The sequence below is a fragment of the Prionailurus bengalensis genome, chromosome B4, assembly GCF_016509475.1.
Source record: "Prionailurus bengalensis isolate Pbe53 chromosome B4, Fcat_Pben_1.1_paternal_pri, whole genome shotgun sequence".
Lineage (NCBI taxonomy): Eukaryota > Metazoa > Chordata > Mammalia > Carnivora > Felidae > Prionailurus > Prionailurus bengalensis.
The window spans coordinates 26,334,679-26,348,556 of NC_057358.1; the positions used below are offsets into that span (position 1 = coordinate 26,334,679).

Sequence of the window (13,878 nt, forward strand, 5' to 3'; positions counted from 1 at the left end):
ATGGTTTGTACCAGAATTCATACGTGTAAGTCCTATTTACCTTGATGCAGAATTAAGTTGGTGAAGAGAATTCTTGAGAGATGAAATCTGAATTAATGCAGTAATTGTTAATGTGATAGAACTTTCTAAAGGATGTTAATGGTTTATAATTTTGATTATTTGGTCACAGAAATTTTATTTTAAAATCCTGTCAGTTAAAATCCTGTGGCCTTTAAAAAGTCTTTGTCTCATTTCCTCTCTTGTTCATTTAACACTTACTTCTTAGCTCTTACCTCCCTTTTGAAATTCTTTCTTTCCTTAGCTTCTGGGATACTGCCACTCTTCAATTTACTAATTCTCTTTGCCTTCCTTAAATATCGGTATCGTTCAGCCTTTTCCTGTGGTTTGTTCTTTTTTTCTTGCTCAGCATGTTCTCTTTTGCTGAACAGTTGTTCTTGTGGCTGCTTTGTCTACAAAGGTGACTCCCAAATCTTTATTTCTAACTCCTACTGCATATATGTGTCCCAGATTCCTCCCTTTCCCCACAATTTATTCTTAGGTTCTCAGTGAGTAACTACACTGTTCTCCCAGCTATTCCTTGTTCTTCAACAAGGTTCATCTGCACCTACCCTTACCTGTCTATTGACAAATCCTGGATTCTGCCTTCTGTATCTTATGTGTGTGTATATATATATATATCCTTTCTCTGGTTATTGTTACTACCGTTATTGAAACTCAGGACATCTCTTTTGAAATAACTATCTGATAACCGCTCTGCTTCCTTCTACCCAGACTTATGGTGGCATCATCATAAAATTTAGGTTGGATTGTGTTAACTTCTTTGTTTAAAATTTTCTAATAGTTTTCCATTATTCACAGGATAAAGTCCATACTTTTTAGTAAGATGATCATAGCAAGTACTTGATAGTCTGGTTGCCGCCTGTCTGACTGGCTTGATCTCCACCATTCCCCATAATTCATCTTTTGCAAACTTGTACATTTCTTAGGGCATGTTACATTCTTTCATGTTTTGAGCCTTTGCTTAAAAGAAGGACATGTTTGTTCTTCCATTCCATCCTGTTGAACTCCGTACTCTTTCTTTAAGAGCCAGCTCTAATGTCGTTGGGTTCTCAATGTCCGTGAACCTTTCCCAGTCTCTGTGTTTCCCAAACATCGGGTGCTTTTATTTATTACAGCACTTACACATTTTAATTTTAGTTCCTTTAATTAAACTGTTTAGGGTTAGATGTTAATTGCATGTTGAACTTGTTTCACCTTCTGCCCTCTCCCTCCATGCTATAAGCACCATTCCTGACAAACTTTTTAAACATCATTAAAAATTAACTGTGTACCAGGTTTGGGGCTAAGTGTTTATCATACAATTTAGTTTATTCCTTAAAACATAATTATACGGGAAGGTGGTGTATCTCTTAGCTAAGAAGAGCCTGAATGTTGCCACCTGGTGTTAGAGGCAGCTTTGCCATTGTTTCCATTAAAACTGTAGGTAATGAAAGACACAAATCTATATTAATTTGGACTCCAGTAACTCAAAATTCCTGACAAATTGTAGATATTATAGGAAGAACCTTGATTACTTTGGAATTGACTATTGATAGAGGGAAAATCGTATAATCTTTGCAGGTACTCCTTGCCTCCGAATTGAAGACAGTATTCTTATATGACTGTTTGGATCTTTTCAGATTGTTTAGCACTTAGTCTAAATTTGTGAACTGCTCATTAATTTGAAATCTATTTTTTTCCTTAATGGAGACATCCATGTTATTTAAGTTAAGCTTCCTATTGACTCTTCTTATCAATACAGTGATTTCCTTGTTTGGATTTGCCCTAACAAATAAATTTATATTGAGAGGTTGATGGTTCTGGTAAGATCAGACTCTTTGGACTCTTGGTAATAAGTGCTGATAATATAGCTAAGCTCTCTGTAGGGATATCAGTGGTAGGGTGCTGCATTAAGTAATACAAGAGCAAGGTCTTTGTTTTGTTTACCACTGCTCTGTCTCTAGTTCTTGACAAAATAATAGGCAGTCAGTAAATATTTGTTGTAGAAGGATAAATACCTGAAAGAAGGGTAATGAGTGTGTTAAAGGTTGGGGAAACACCTGCAGTGGTCATGTTTTAAGAAATGTATTTGCAGAAATAAAGTATTCTGTATTTGTTGTGAATCTAATTAAAAGATACCAGCAATAGATTTAGATGCCAAAATGCCAGTGTGCCTTTTGAGAAAAAGAGCCCAAGATACATTCAAATGCTTGCTTGAGAAGCCAGAGTGTGGAGAATCTGAAGCTCCCGTTTTATAGGGAACAATCCTGGTGTTCAGTAGAGTGAAACAAGGTCGTGTATCTTCTTTTAGATCTGTATCTGTTGCTAGGGTAACATTTGAACATCTACTGGCAAGATTACTCTCCTGAACAACCATATAACAAAGTAACAGAGATAGTGATGTGCTTAAAAACCTAAAATTTGACTTTTATCGGTTGGTACCCCATTGACCATTCTAAATCGGTCCTAACTCTGCCCTCCCTTCTGGATTTGTGACATGACAAAATGGGCAAGAGACCTTTGCTTTGGCCAAATAACTGCCAGTCCAGAGGAGTTTAATGACCTTAATTATGAAGTTTCTTATTTAGTAATTTAGAGTTTTGATATATTAGCATAGATAAGCTTGAAAAGTAAAGCAAAATGGCCACAGAAGCAGATCTATTCAGTGATTTACAAGATAGCTTTTAGGAGATTAGCATATCTAACCATTTACTTGGTTCCACACTCTTAATCTAATGGGAGGGGAGATTAGTCCTTCATTAACATGAGGTGTGAGTTAGTCACTTGGAATAAATTTCCCTTTTGTGTTTTGATGGTATTTGTAGTCAGTGTGAAACCTGAATGAACCTGAAGACTTCGGTTGGTCATTAACCAGCTGTAGTGGGCCACCTTCAGCCCTGAATTGCTTTGCTTTATAATAATTTTTAGGATTAATAACTATTCATAAAAATTAATAAGACTGGTCATAGAGTTACTCAAATTTTGTTGAATAACTGAATACATTAGTGGAAGAATGTAGTCTGTTTTAATCAATAAGTTTAAAATGATGTTAGTCAACCTAAGATGGCACTTTGAACAGTGGGGCAGGAGAAATGCAGTACCTGTGATGAAAGAATATTAGAAAATACAGTTTTAATTTGAGAGGTAGGGGAGCACTTTTTAAATCAAGACCCAAAATGCATTTGCCTTTGAAAAAAATGTTGATAGATTTGAACACGTAAGACAAATGAGCAATGGATATGAACAGGCAATTATAGAAGAGGAATTTAAAATTGCCAGCCTTGGCTTACAGTTATAAAAAATCAACTTAATGGATCAGAGACCTTAAACCCAGGAGCTAAAACTATAAAACTCTCAGAAGAAAACAGGTGAAAATCTTTAGGACATTGGATTTGGTGGTGATTTCTTAACTATGACACAAAAAGCACAGGCAACAAAATAAAATAAATTGGACTTCATCAAAATGAAAAACTTGTGCATCAGAGGACACTCTAGAGTGAAAACCCACAGAATGAGAGGAAGTAAATTGTAAATCATATGCCTGATACAGAATTAATGTCCAGAATATATGAAATCCTGTAACTGAACAATTAAATGAAACAACTTGGTTCAAATATGGGCAAAGGATTTGAATAGACGTTTCTCCAAGGAAGATGTTCTAGTGGCCAGTCAGTAAGCTGAAAAGGCATTCAGCACAGTGAAAATACATAGTTCACACCCATAGGATGACTACTATAAAAACAGCAATGAAAATAAGTGTTTTTGAGGATGTGGAAAAAATTAGACCCCATGTACATTTCCTGTAAGATTGCAAAATGATGCAGCTCCTTTGGGATACAGTGTTTCCTCAAAAAAACCAAACCTGGAATTACCGTAGGATCAGCCAATTCTGTGCTTAGGTACATAGCCAAGAGAAGTGAAAGGGAATCAAACAGGTATTAATACATGGACGTTGTTCTTACCAGTATTCTTTACAGTAGCCAAAAGGTGGAAACAGTCCAAGTGTCCATCAGCTGAAACAGGATAAACAAAACGTGTGACACATGCAGTGTTACCCTGAAAAAGGAAGGAATTTATGACACATGCTGCAATATGGATGAACCTTGAAGACCTTATGCTAAGTGAAATAAGCCAGACCCAAAAGGACAAATACTTGTGATTCCACTTCTATGTGGTACTCAGAGTGAGCAAATTCAGAGACAGAAAGTAGAATAGTGACTTCTAGGGAGCAGGATGGTGAGGAATCCTTGTTTAATTGGTTACAGAATTTCTGTTTGGAGAGATGGAAAAGTTTTAGAGATGAATAGTGGTGATGTTTACATTGCACAACAATGTATATATTTAATGCCACTGAATTGTAAACCTAGAAATGGTTAAAGTGGTAAATTTTATATTGTATGTATTTTAACAGCATAAAAATTTTCAAGAGAAAGCTTTGTCAGTACAGATTGGAGAGTAAAATGAGATTTTGCATTCCTAAGATTAGTGACAGTTAACAGTTGAATGTGGGGAAGCACAATCGGTGGGAATATATAAGTTGGTTATTGCAGGAGTCATTTTAATAAAATCTGTTAAAAGTTTTAAAATGTTTATCCTTCATATCTGTTAGCCTAAAGATTTTCTCAGTTAAATAAAAAAGCAAGTTGCAAAAATATATCCTAATATATTTCACATCAACACCATACTTAAGTACCTTAGTGGATGGATAGATGATTTAAAGTATTCATGAGTTATCAAAGTAAAAATAAATGAAAGTCACAGATTATATTGCTGTCAACAAGCTACTTTACAGTTTTGTTTTGTTTTCTTATTCTACTAAGCTTGAATACTTTGTTTCCTTTGCAACTTCTCCATGTTGTAATTTTCAGTGTCACACCACTACTACAAAATAGGACAAAACAGACTGCCCTTGTTGCATCGGTGGTTTGTGCTTGTTCGCATGTCCTGGTGGAGTGGCATTACAGCAACTGTCCAGACATCATAGGAGATTAATGTTTAGAAATGCAATATAGTACCTTTTACTCTTTAAGTGCTGTATCTGTTTAGATCTTACTGTGTAGTTCAAAAAGGAATTACTTGGCATACCAGAAAAATGTAGGTCAGAAATAGATTTTGACTTTGGTTTATGCTCTTGGATATTTTGAATGGGTGCCTAGAATTAGAAGAGGTGAATGTTACTTTTAACCTTAACACCTCAGAGTGTAGTAACAGATTTCTGTGTGATTTGTATGTGCAGTTTAGTCTTTAGTAGGTTTCGCCCCCTACTGGTAAGCGTTGGAAATATAAATGAATAATTCATAGTTACAGGCATAAAGGGAAAGAAAAAGGTTTTGTCAATGCATATATACAGAAGTTAAAATCAGAGGATAACATACTTATTTTAAGGCTCATATTAAAGTGAATAATTGGTTAGAGATCTGTAAATCATAGAAATATCAGATGGGAAAGACTTAATTTATTTAAGTTTAAAACAGCTTTGGGAAGAGATTAAAAAAACGCTCAAAGGAACCTAGGTTGGTTTGAATGCTTGGGAAAGTTTGCTTTTAAAGGAATGAGACTAGAGGCTGATATTCTTTAAAAGTGAAAGCCTATAGGAATGGCTTTGTAATGCAAAATAGTTTTTATTTATGTTTGATACACACTTGTAATGAGCATGTTATTAAGTATATCAGCCTTACTTCCTAACAGATTAGATTCCAGATTAAAAGGTCTCATAGAAATGTTAATTACAATTAAATACCTGAGGGCACCTGGCTGGCTCAGTTGGAAGAGCTTGCAGTTCTTGATCTCAGGGTTGTAAGTTCAAGCCCTAAATGAGGTGTAGAGATTATTTAAATTAAACGTCTATATAGAAAAAACTATATTTGATGACTGTTCCAAATAGTTTTGTTTCCTTTCTTATATTTTTTTAAAAAAGGGATTGAGTATAAGATATTTTTGAGAGACAGAGAGTGCGCACGAGAGAGAGAGAATCCCAGGAGGGGCAGAGGGAGACAGAGAGAGAAAGAGAAGTGGGGCTTGTCATTCTACCTGAAAGGAAACATGAGCTCACACCATGTGGGACTCAAACTCACGAACTGTGAGATCATGACCTGAACCGAAGTCCGATGCTTAACGACTGAGCCAGCCTGGTGCCCGAATGTAAGATTATTTAAAATAAGTTTAAATAAGTTAAATTTATCTCTAAGACTGTATACTGTTAATCCCTGTTTTGAAAATAGCATAAAGTAAGCCGTTAATTGGCTGTTTGGAGACCTTAGGCTTTCCACCCCATTATCATAAGTTCTACATCTAGAGGTTAAGAGGGAGAGGGAGAGCACATGTATGTGGACCTGGGCCTTAATGACAGAATCAGGCACCCATTCAACAAATACTTGTTGATGCCATCTTGCTGCCAAGTCCTATTTTTGTACCAGGGCTACAGAAGGTAAATACAACAAAATTCCTCTCTTGAAGGAGTTCAAGTTCTAATAGGAGGGAAACATAAACTATATAATAGAAGATGCTGAGTAATATGATAGATCTGTGTTAGGACAGTCAGAACTCAGAGGAAAGGTACCCAACCGATACCTTTTGTGATATTTATTTTTTTTTTTTAATTTTTTTTTTCAACGTTTATTTATTTTTGGGACAGAGAGAGACAGAGCATGAACGGGGGAGGGGCAGAGAGAGAGGGAGACATAGAATCGGAAACAGGCTCCAGGCTCTGAGCCATCAGCCCAGAGCCTGACGCGGGGCTTGAACTCACGGACCGCAAGATCGTGACCTGGCTGAAGTCGGACACTTAACCGACTGCGCCACCCAGGCGCCCCCCTTTTGTGATATTTAAAAAAAATTTTTTTTTAATGTTTATTTTAGAGAGAGACAGAGCACGAGTGGGGGAGGAGCAGAGAGAGAGGGAGACACAGAGTCAGAAGCAGGCTCCAGGCTCTGAGCTGTTAGCACAGAGCCAGACGTGGGGCCCAAACTCACGAACCACAAGATCATGACCTGAGCTGAAGTCGGACGCTCAACCGACTGAGCCACCCAGGCGCCCCACGTTTTGTGATATTTTAATGATAAAACTAAGACTGCCTTTTGGGGTAGCATATTTATATTAATAAGCTCCATTATTTTCAGTTATACATGTAGATTGAGGCAACTAATATTTTAAATGTATAACGTAACATGCTTTGGAAGGGCGTTTGTATGGGTATGTGTCTTAGGGTGGAGCTATTATTTAAAATAGCTTGGAAATATTTATATGAGGAATCTAAAAATATAAAACCAAGCTTATAGATACAGAGACCAGATTGGTGGTTGCCAGGGGGGAAATGAGTAAAGGAAGTCAAAAGGTATAAACTTCCAGTTATAAAATGGAAGCATGGGGACAATAATGTGTAGCATGGCAACTATAGTTATTAATACAGTTAATATTTGAAAGTTGTGCATATTTGAAAGTTGCCAAGACAGTCAATCTTGAAAGTTCTCATCACAAGAAAAATAATGTGATCATTTCACAATATATATGGATAAAGATTGTTGAACACCTGAAACTAATACAGTATTGTATGTCAATTATACTTCAATTAAAAAAAACAATCGTATACTGAAGACCTGCCTTGAAAAAAAAGATTTAGTTTCCCTGTCTTGCATCTTATCCTTAACTCTATTCACTCCTATATGTTTGTGGTATGCTTTTTTATTTTGTTTTGCTTTTGTTTCCTTTGGTTTTTAAAGTTAAAAGGAACCTCGGAAGTTCTCTAATCTATTTTTTCAAAATCAGCAAGGATGTCAGAATCACCCATAGAATTCTCACAAGTTCAATATATGCTCGGACCTCCCCAGGTTCAGTAGGAGTGGAGTCCAAGTATCTAGGTTTTTCTTTTTGTTTTGTTTTAATTTTGTTTCAGCTTTATAGATGATTCTGATCAGCATTTTGTTGAAAACTAATATTCAAAATCAAACCTTTTTTTTTTTTTTTTTTTTTTTTTTTTTTTTTTTTTTAAATTTTTTTTTTCAACGTTTATTTATTTTTGGGACAGGGAGAGACACAGCATGAACGGGGGAGGGGCAGAGAGAGAGGGAGACACAGAATCGGAAACAGGCTCCAGGCTCTGAGCCATCAGCCCAGAGCCGGACGCGGGGCTCGAACTCACGGACCGCGAGATCGTGACCTGGCTGAAGTCGGACGCTTAACCGACTGCGCCACCCAGGCGCCCCTCAAACCTTTTTTAAAAATTTTTTTTTTTCAACGTTTATTTATTTTTGGGACAGAGAGAGACAGAGCATGAACGGGGGAGGGGCAGAGAGAGAGGGAGACACAGAATCGGAAACAGGCTCCAGGCTCTGAGCCATCAGCCCAGAGCCCGACGCGGGGCTCGAACTCACGGACCGTGAGATCGTGACCTGGCTGAAGTCGGACGCTTAACCGACTGCACCACCCAGGCGCCCCTCAAAATCAAACCTTTTAATAGAAAAATCCTGGCCTTTTGATCGAGATGTTACTTGTTAAGGGTCTCATAGGTATTTAGTAGTACCAGCTAGTTTTATACTGCTCATCAGTAATCTTCCACAAAATTCAAAAGAAATTTATTCTTATGGTAAATAAACATTAAAACTAGGAGGTAAGGATATTTAGGTTTTGTTACTTTCTTTCTTTATAGTGATGTGTATTAGTTTTCTATCTTGGGAGTGTTTCCTTTTCTTGGATTAAAGGGTAACACTGAAAAGTTTTTAAGTTGTGTTGATTTTTTAAAGTCTGGGTAGATTTAACAGCATCAAAATACAGTTGGAGACCGTTTTTACCTTCTTTAGTCATAATATCACTGTTCACGAGTTCGAGCCCTGCCTTAGGCTCTGTGCTGACAGCTCAGAGCCTGGAGCCTGCTTTGGATTCTGTGTCTGCCTCTCCTTTGTGTCTCTTTCTCTTTCTCAAAAACAAATAAACATTAAAAACATTCTTTAAACATTAACCAGGAATGGCCCTAAGGGGGGTGTACCTGGGTGGCTTAGTTGGTTTAAGATCCTACTCTAGATTTCAGCTCAGGTCATGATCTCAGGGTTGTGAGATCCTGCCCCTTGTTGGGCTCCCTCATGACCTGGAGTCTGCTTGGGATTCTCTCTCCCCTCTCTGTGCCTCCCACGCTCTCACATGTGCTTGTTCATGGGCCCTCTCTCTCAAACTTAAAAAAAAAAAAAATTGCCCCTCAGCAATATGTTGACTAAGCTGACCCTTGTGGAATATGATCTGGAGAAAACTGTTACTATAGTCTTTACCCCAGAAAATGTAATAACTGACAGCATGTTTTCACAGAGAAAACCTTACTTCATTCAAGTTTCTGTATATTTGTGAATCCAGAACAGCAGGGCTAGACATGATAAGCGGTCTGCTAGGCTTAATAACCCTCCTTTAGAATGTGTGCCCTACAAAAATTAAAATGTCTTATACTTTATGAATTGGTCGTAGTTGATCAGCATAGCCTTGAAATGTATTTATAGCAGCTATGAGGTCCATACTTGAGAGAGCTGTTGCCCCTGGTTTTGTTTTACTATTACAGTAGTGGTGTAAAAAGGCTGATAGAGGAGTCCCTTTTCAGTAAGTTTGCTAGTAATTCCCAGCTTCTTTGGGGACATGAAGATTAAAGAATGTTTAGTTCTAAGAATTGGAAATGAGGATTTACAGTTACTAGGTAGCAGTGTAATATTCCTGAAACTTTTATGCCTCGTAATAGTCTTAATTTGGGTTGTACAATGTATATGTGTGCTTGAAAATCATCTTCAAGAAATGGGTGTGTATGGGAAACTAAAGATACTTAAGCAAATCTTCATATTTAGTCTTTAGGCCAGTATTGTAAGAGCGTGTATGAATATCTTGAATAGTTGAGTCTTAATGTTTTTTACCCAGATGTCCTCTAACTCATTTTTTCGTCCATTAAAGTTACTGTATTAGTAAAATTCCATGATATGAAAATAGTTTATGTTCATCTTTCTGTTGGTAGACATTTAGTTTGTTTCTAGTTTTGTGCTAAAACGAAAACAAGCATAGTACTATTATAAATATTGTTGAATATTTCTCCCAATTTACATACATCAGTTTCTCTTAAGGGTATTCTACCTAAAGGGAATTACTGAGTCATCAAGTGTGTGCATCTCCACATTTCCTAGATAATTCCCAATTATTCTGCAGTGTGGGTACATCAATTTAGTGTCCATCAGAAATGTTCCTGTTACTCCTTTTCAACATTTGATATTGTCAGATTTTCAAATTTTTGTCAATCTGGTAAGCATAAAAGGATATCCTGTTGATTTGCATTTTCCTGAATATCAGTGAAGTTGATTACCCCGTGTTTTCTAAAGCCATTCAAGTTCCTTCTGTAAAATGTCTTTTTATTTCAGGTCTTCTGTTCATTTTTCTATCATGTGGTTTCTTTCTTGATTTCTAGGTAAAAGTACTTCGGTTATCAATACTTTGAATGTAATTGGTTTGTTTTTTGTAATTTTCTGTATCTAGATCTTAAAGATACTTTCCTATTTTCCTTTACTAGTTCTAAAGACTTAAATATGTATACAGAAGCTTGATCTTCCTTAAATTGGTTTTGTTTTAAATGTAAGTTTTTATACTGGCAAGACACATCTCACTAGCTGTGTTCTTTTTCTTCACGAATTTTGTGGCTGTACCAGCCCTTGTCTTTTTTAAGTAAGTTAATAGAATCAGCTTGTCAAATGCTGCTAAAAATGCTATTGGGGTTTTGACTGCAATTACGTTGAATCTATATACATAATTTGCATGGACTGCTTTCAAATGATGATAAATTTTCCATGAATGTTTTATATTTTTTGTGTGTGTTTATTTTTAAATACTGAATATAGTGTACTGGGATCCTTTTTATTGCCCACAGTTTAAATACTACAAATAGAAATAGCTAGTTGCCTTATATATTATAAAAGTATGTAATCGTAAAACTCAATTGTTAAGTATAAAAGTTCAAAGTAGGGAGTCTCCTCATTCATCTGTCCTTCCCCTATTCTGGAGGTGCTCATCATGGTGCCAATCTTGATTTGTATTCAGGCCATTGTGTTTATTAGGAGGGTTGTTACTGTGGTCATAAACATTTTCATCTTAAATTAAGTTCAGGAGAATTACATTGTCCGTTTATCCTAATGGAAGCTTATTTAACGGTGTAGTTAATTCATAACTCTTTGAAACAGCATTACCAGTAAACAGAGCATGGTACTTTCAGAATCAGACATGAATGTGGTTGAATCACTGCTTTATACCAGGTGTTGTGATTTCAAGCAAGTTCCATAATCTCTCTTTTTCAGTTTTCTCACCTATGAAGTTGGGATATAAAAATGCCCTCCCTCATTATTCTAATCAGTCAAATATTTACTGAGCCCCCTCTGTGCTACCTTGGAAAGATTAAATGAGGTTACTTGAGTTAGGTGTTTGACGCAGGAAAGTTGTTTTTTTGCTGTCGGTTCCAGTTTTCTCTATTCAAGTAACTTTTTTCAGCCTTGTTATCTCCTTTTTACCCAGAGTCTACGCCAGGAGACAAATCTGTATCACATTCTTGCACAACTCCTTCCACATCTTCTGCCTCTGGACTGAATCCCACGTCCGCACCTCCAACATCAGCTTCAGCAATCCCGGTTTCTCCTGTTCCACAGTCCCCAATACCTCCATTACTCCAGGACCCAAACCTTCTTAGACAGTTGCTTCCTGCTTTGCAAGCCACACTGCAACTTAATAATTCTAATGTGGACATATCCAAAATAAATGAAGGTAAATTTTCATAGTCAAAACTTTTTAAAAATTCATTTGCATTGGTCTTTGTTTCATTTTGAAATTCACATTTGAACTTCATTTGCTAGGACTTATATCCCCCATAATCCAAGACCTTTGGTATTGTAATTGCATTAGCAATATTTGGATTTTTTCTGTATATTATTTAAGACTTGCTGTGTACCTGGTAGTTAGTGGAGATGAGCTGTTCTGTGTTTGCGTAATGTGTATGGTGAGGTTTTTTTTTTTTTTTTTAAGTAAAAACAGCATTTCCAAAAGCTGATATGAAAATACTTGAATTCTAGAATTTCAAAAAAATTCTTGAATTTCAAAAAAACCTCTTGTATAGGAGTACATTATTCGGGATATTAAGCTAATTAATAAAAGTAGGAATTCAGGTAGTTCCTTATAATACTTGAAAAAAATTTGAGGTGAGAAATAACATTTTTCTTGTTTTTCTAGTTAATTGCAGTATTCCAACTTTGCTTGTCAGCATGCTACTTAAAGTATTTAGGTAGTCACCTCAAAGAAGTCTGAATAAAAATGGATGTAGTTTTAATTCACAAACCATTCAAAGAGTCCTAAAGGCATTGCAGAATTTTCTGTTTAGAATAGTCAATTTTGACTTGTGTCCATTGTTGTCCCAGAATATATTTAATAGTAGTGTAAAGTGGTGAATTTCTTCCTTTATCTTAAACATGTAGCTATTTCAGGCTAGTTGGTCAATAATCTTCTGTCTTTATTGTACTTTTTTGTATTTTGATTTTATTGTGTGATAGGTAACTGTGTTATTAGGGATTTTGGGGCTTTTCAACAGTTTGAAGAAATGATAGCGTAAAAAAATGCCAACAATAAAAAATCTTGTATGTCAAAAATACATGGTATTCCTAAATTACCTAGGTTTTTAATGTCTGCCTTTAAAAGATTGTTGGAGGGCGTATCAGTGCAGGATTTGAATGGTCAGCTTGTCTAATAAAGCATTTGCATGAAATAGCTACCATTTATTTATCCAGTTAATTCCAAGTAACATACTGAGCACTTTAGCAGTGGATGAATAGGTTTCTGGTTATATAATCAAATTCCCAGGAACATGCTTTACTGTTTGTATCAAGTCTTGGAGGAGTTTCTTTAATTGAACACCTAAATTTTAGTGTGAAGGAAACTACTGTTTTCCTTTGCTATAAACTGATTAAGTTTCTTTTCCTCTGTCTTGTCATTTCACGTTTCTAGATCCATTTTATTACTCCTATCTTCTAGAGTTCTAAGTTTGAAACACTGTAGTTTTCTGTGGGTTCTTTTGAGTTTTCAAGTTACTACTAATGCCATAAATACTTCTGTGTTTTTATTTTAATTTAAGGTATAATATGTTTTTAGTTCTTACAGCAGCTGTGACACAAGCCTCATTGCAGTCTATAATTCATAAGTTTCTTACTGCTGGACCATCTGCTTTCAACATAACTTCTTTGATTTCTCAAGCTGCTCAGCTCTCTACACAAGGTATTCATATTCTTAGGTATCACAAGAATTGCATATTAACTTGGAGGGTTTCATAGCAAATTTTTCTTTAGTCTTTGAAGAAGTTAGCTATAATAATGATTTGGGGTTTTTTTAACACCAGTATATACAGTATTTTTACTTACTGATTCTTTTTGAGATGAGGCAAGCTTTGACATTTGTTTTGCAGTATTGCCATTAAACCTGTAATATATATTTAATTCAGAATTTAAGTTGCCAGTGAAATATTTTACTCCAAAGCTAAATGTAAACTGATGCCCTCAATCTTTGTGAGACATTGAATGTATTTTAAGAGTTGACGTTTGGTTTCAGCTTTGATGGTAGATGGTTTTTGACCAGAGGATACAGAAATGCTCAAGTCTTGTCTTGAATCAGCCATTTCTCTTCTCTGTGGAGGTATTCAATGGAGAGGGACATACATAGGAAAAAAGAGAAGTGAAAGGGTCACTTTGACTTGTCCCCCGGCCCCAGTTCAAAAAATTGATAAACTGAGCAGGAATACTTGTTCTGAAATTGAAATGTAATAGTGAAAAGACTTCTATTCCTCTGGTTAGCCTCAT

The 13,878-nt window shown here is 35.9% G+C and overlaps 1 protein-coding gene and 1 long non-coding RNA gene across 19 annotated transcripts in view; one reads left to right on the plus strand and one right to left on the minus strand.

Moving 5' to 3' along the window:
* The window catches only part of WAC (WW domain containing adaptor with coiled-coil), a 90,183-nt gene that overhangs the window by 64,706 nt on the left and 11,599 nt on the right, over positions 1 to 13,878 (plus strand). For 10 of the 18 annotated variants that reach the window (XM_043562244.1, XM_043562254.1, XM_043562249.1 and 7 more), the window contains 2 exons: positions 11,558 to 11,803; positions 13,178 to 13,300. In XM_043562244.1, the coding sequence (XP_043418179.1) occupies positions 11,558 to 11,803; positions 13,178 to 13,300 (369 nt within the window). Of the gene's footprint in view, positions 1 to 11,533; positions 11,804 to 13,177; positions 13,301 to 13,878 lie in introns of all 18 variants that reach the window. The other 8 variants (XM_043562252.1, XM_043562240.1, XM_043562246.1 and 5 more) reach the window with 1 other exon arrangement.
* Positions 7,696 to 10,736, minus strand: LOC122472561. Its single transcript, XR_006294470.1, has 2 exons — positions 8,486 to 10,736; positions 7,696 to 7,986 (listed from the first exon to the last, which is right to left on the minus strand). It is a non-coding gene; the product is annotated as an uncharacterized LOC122472561 (long non-coding RNA).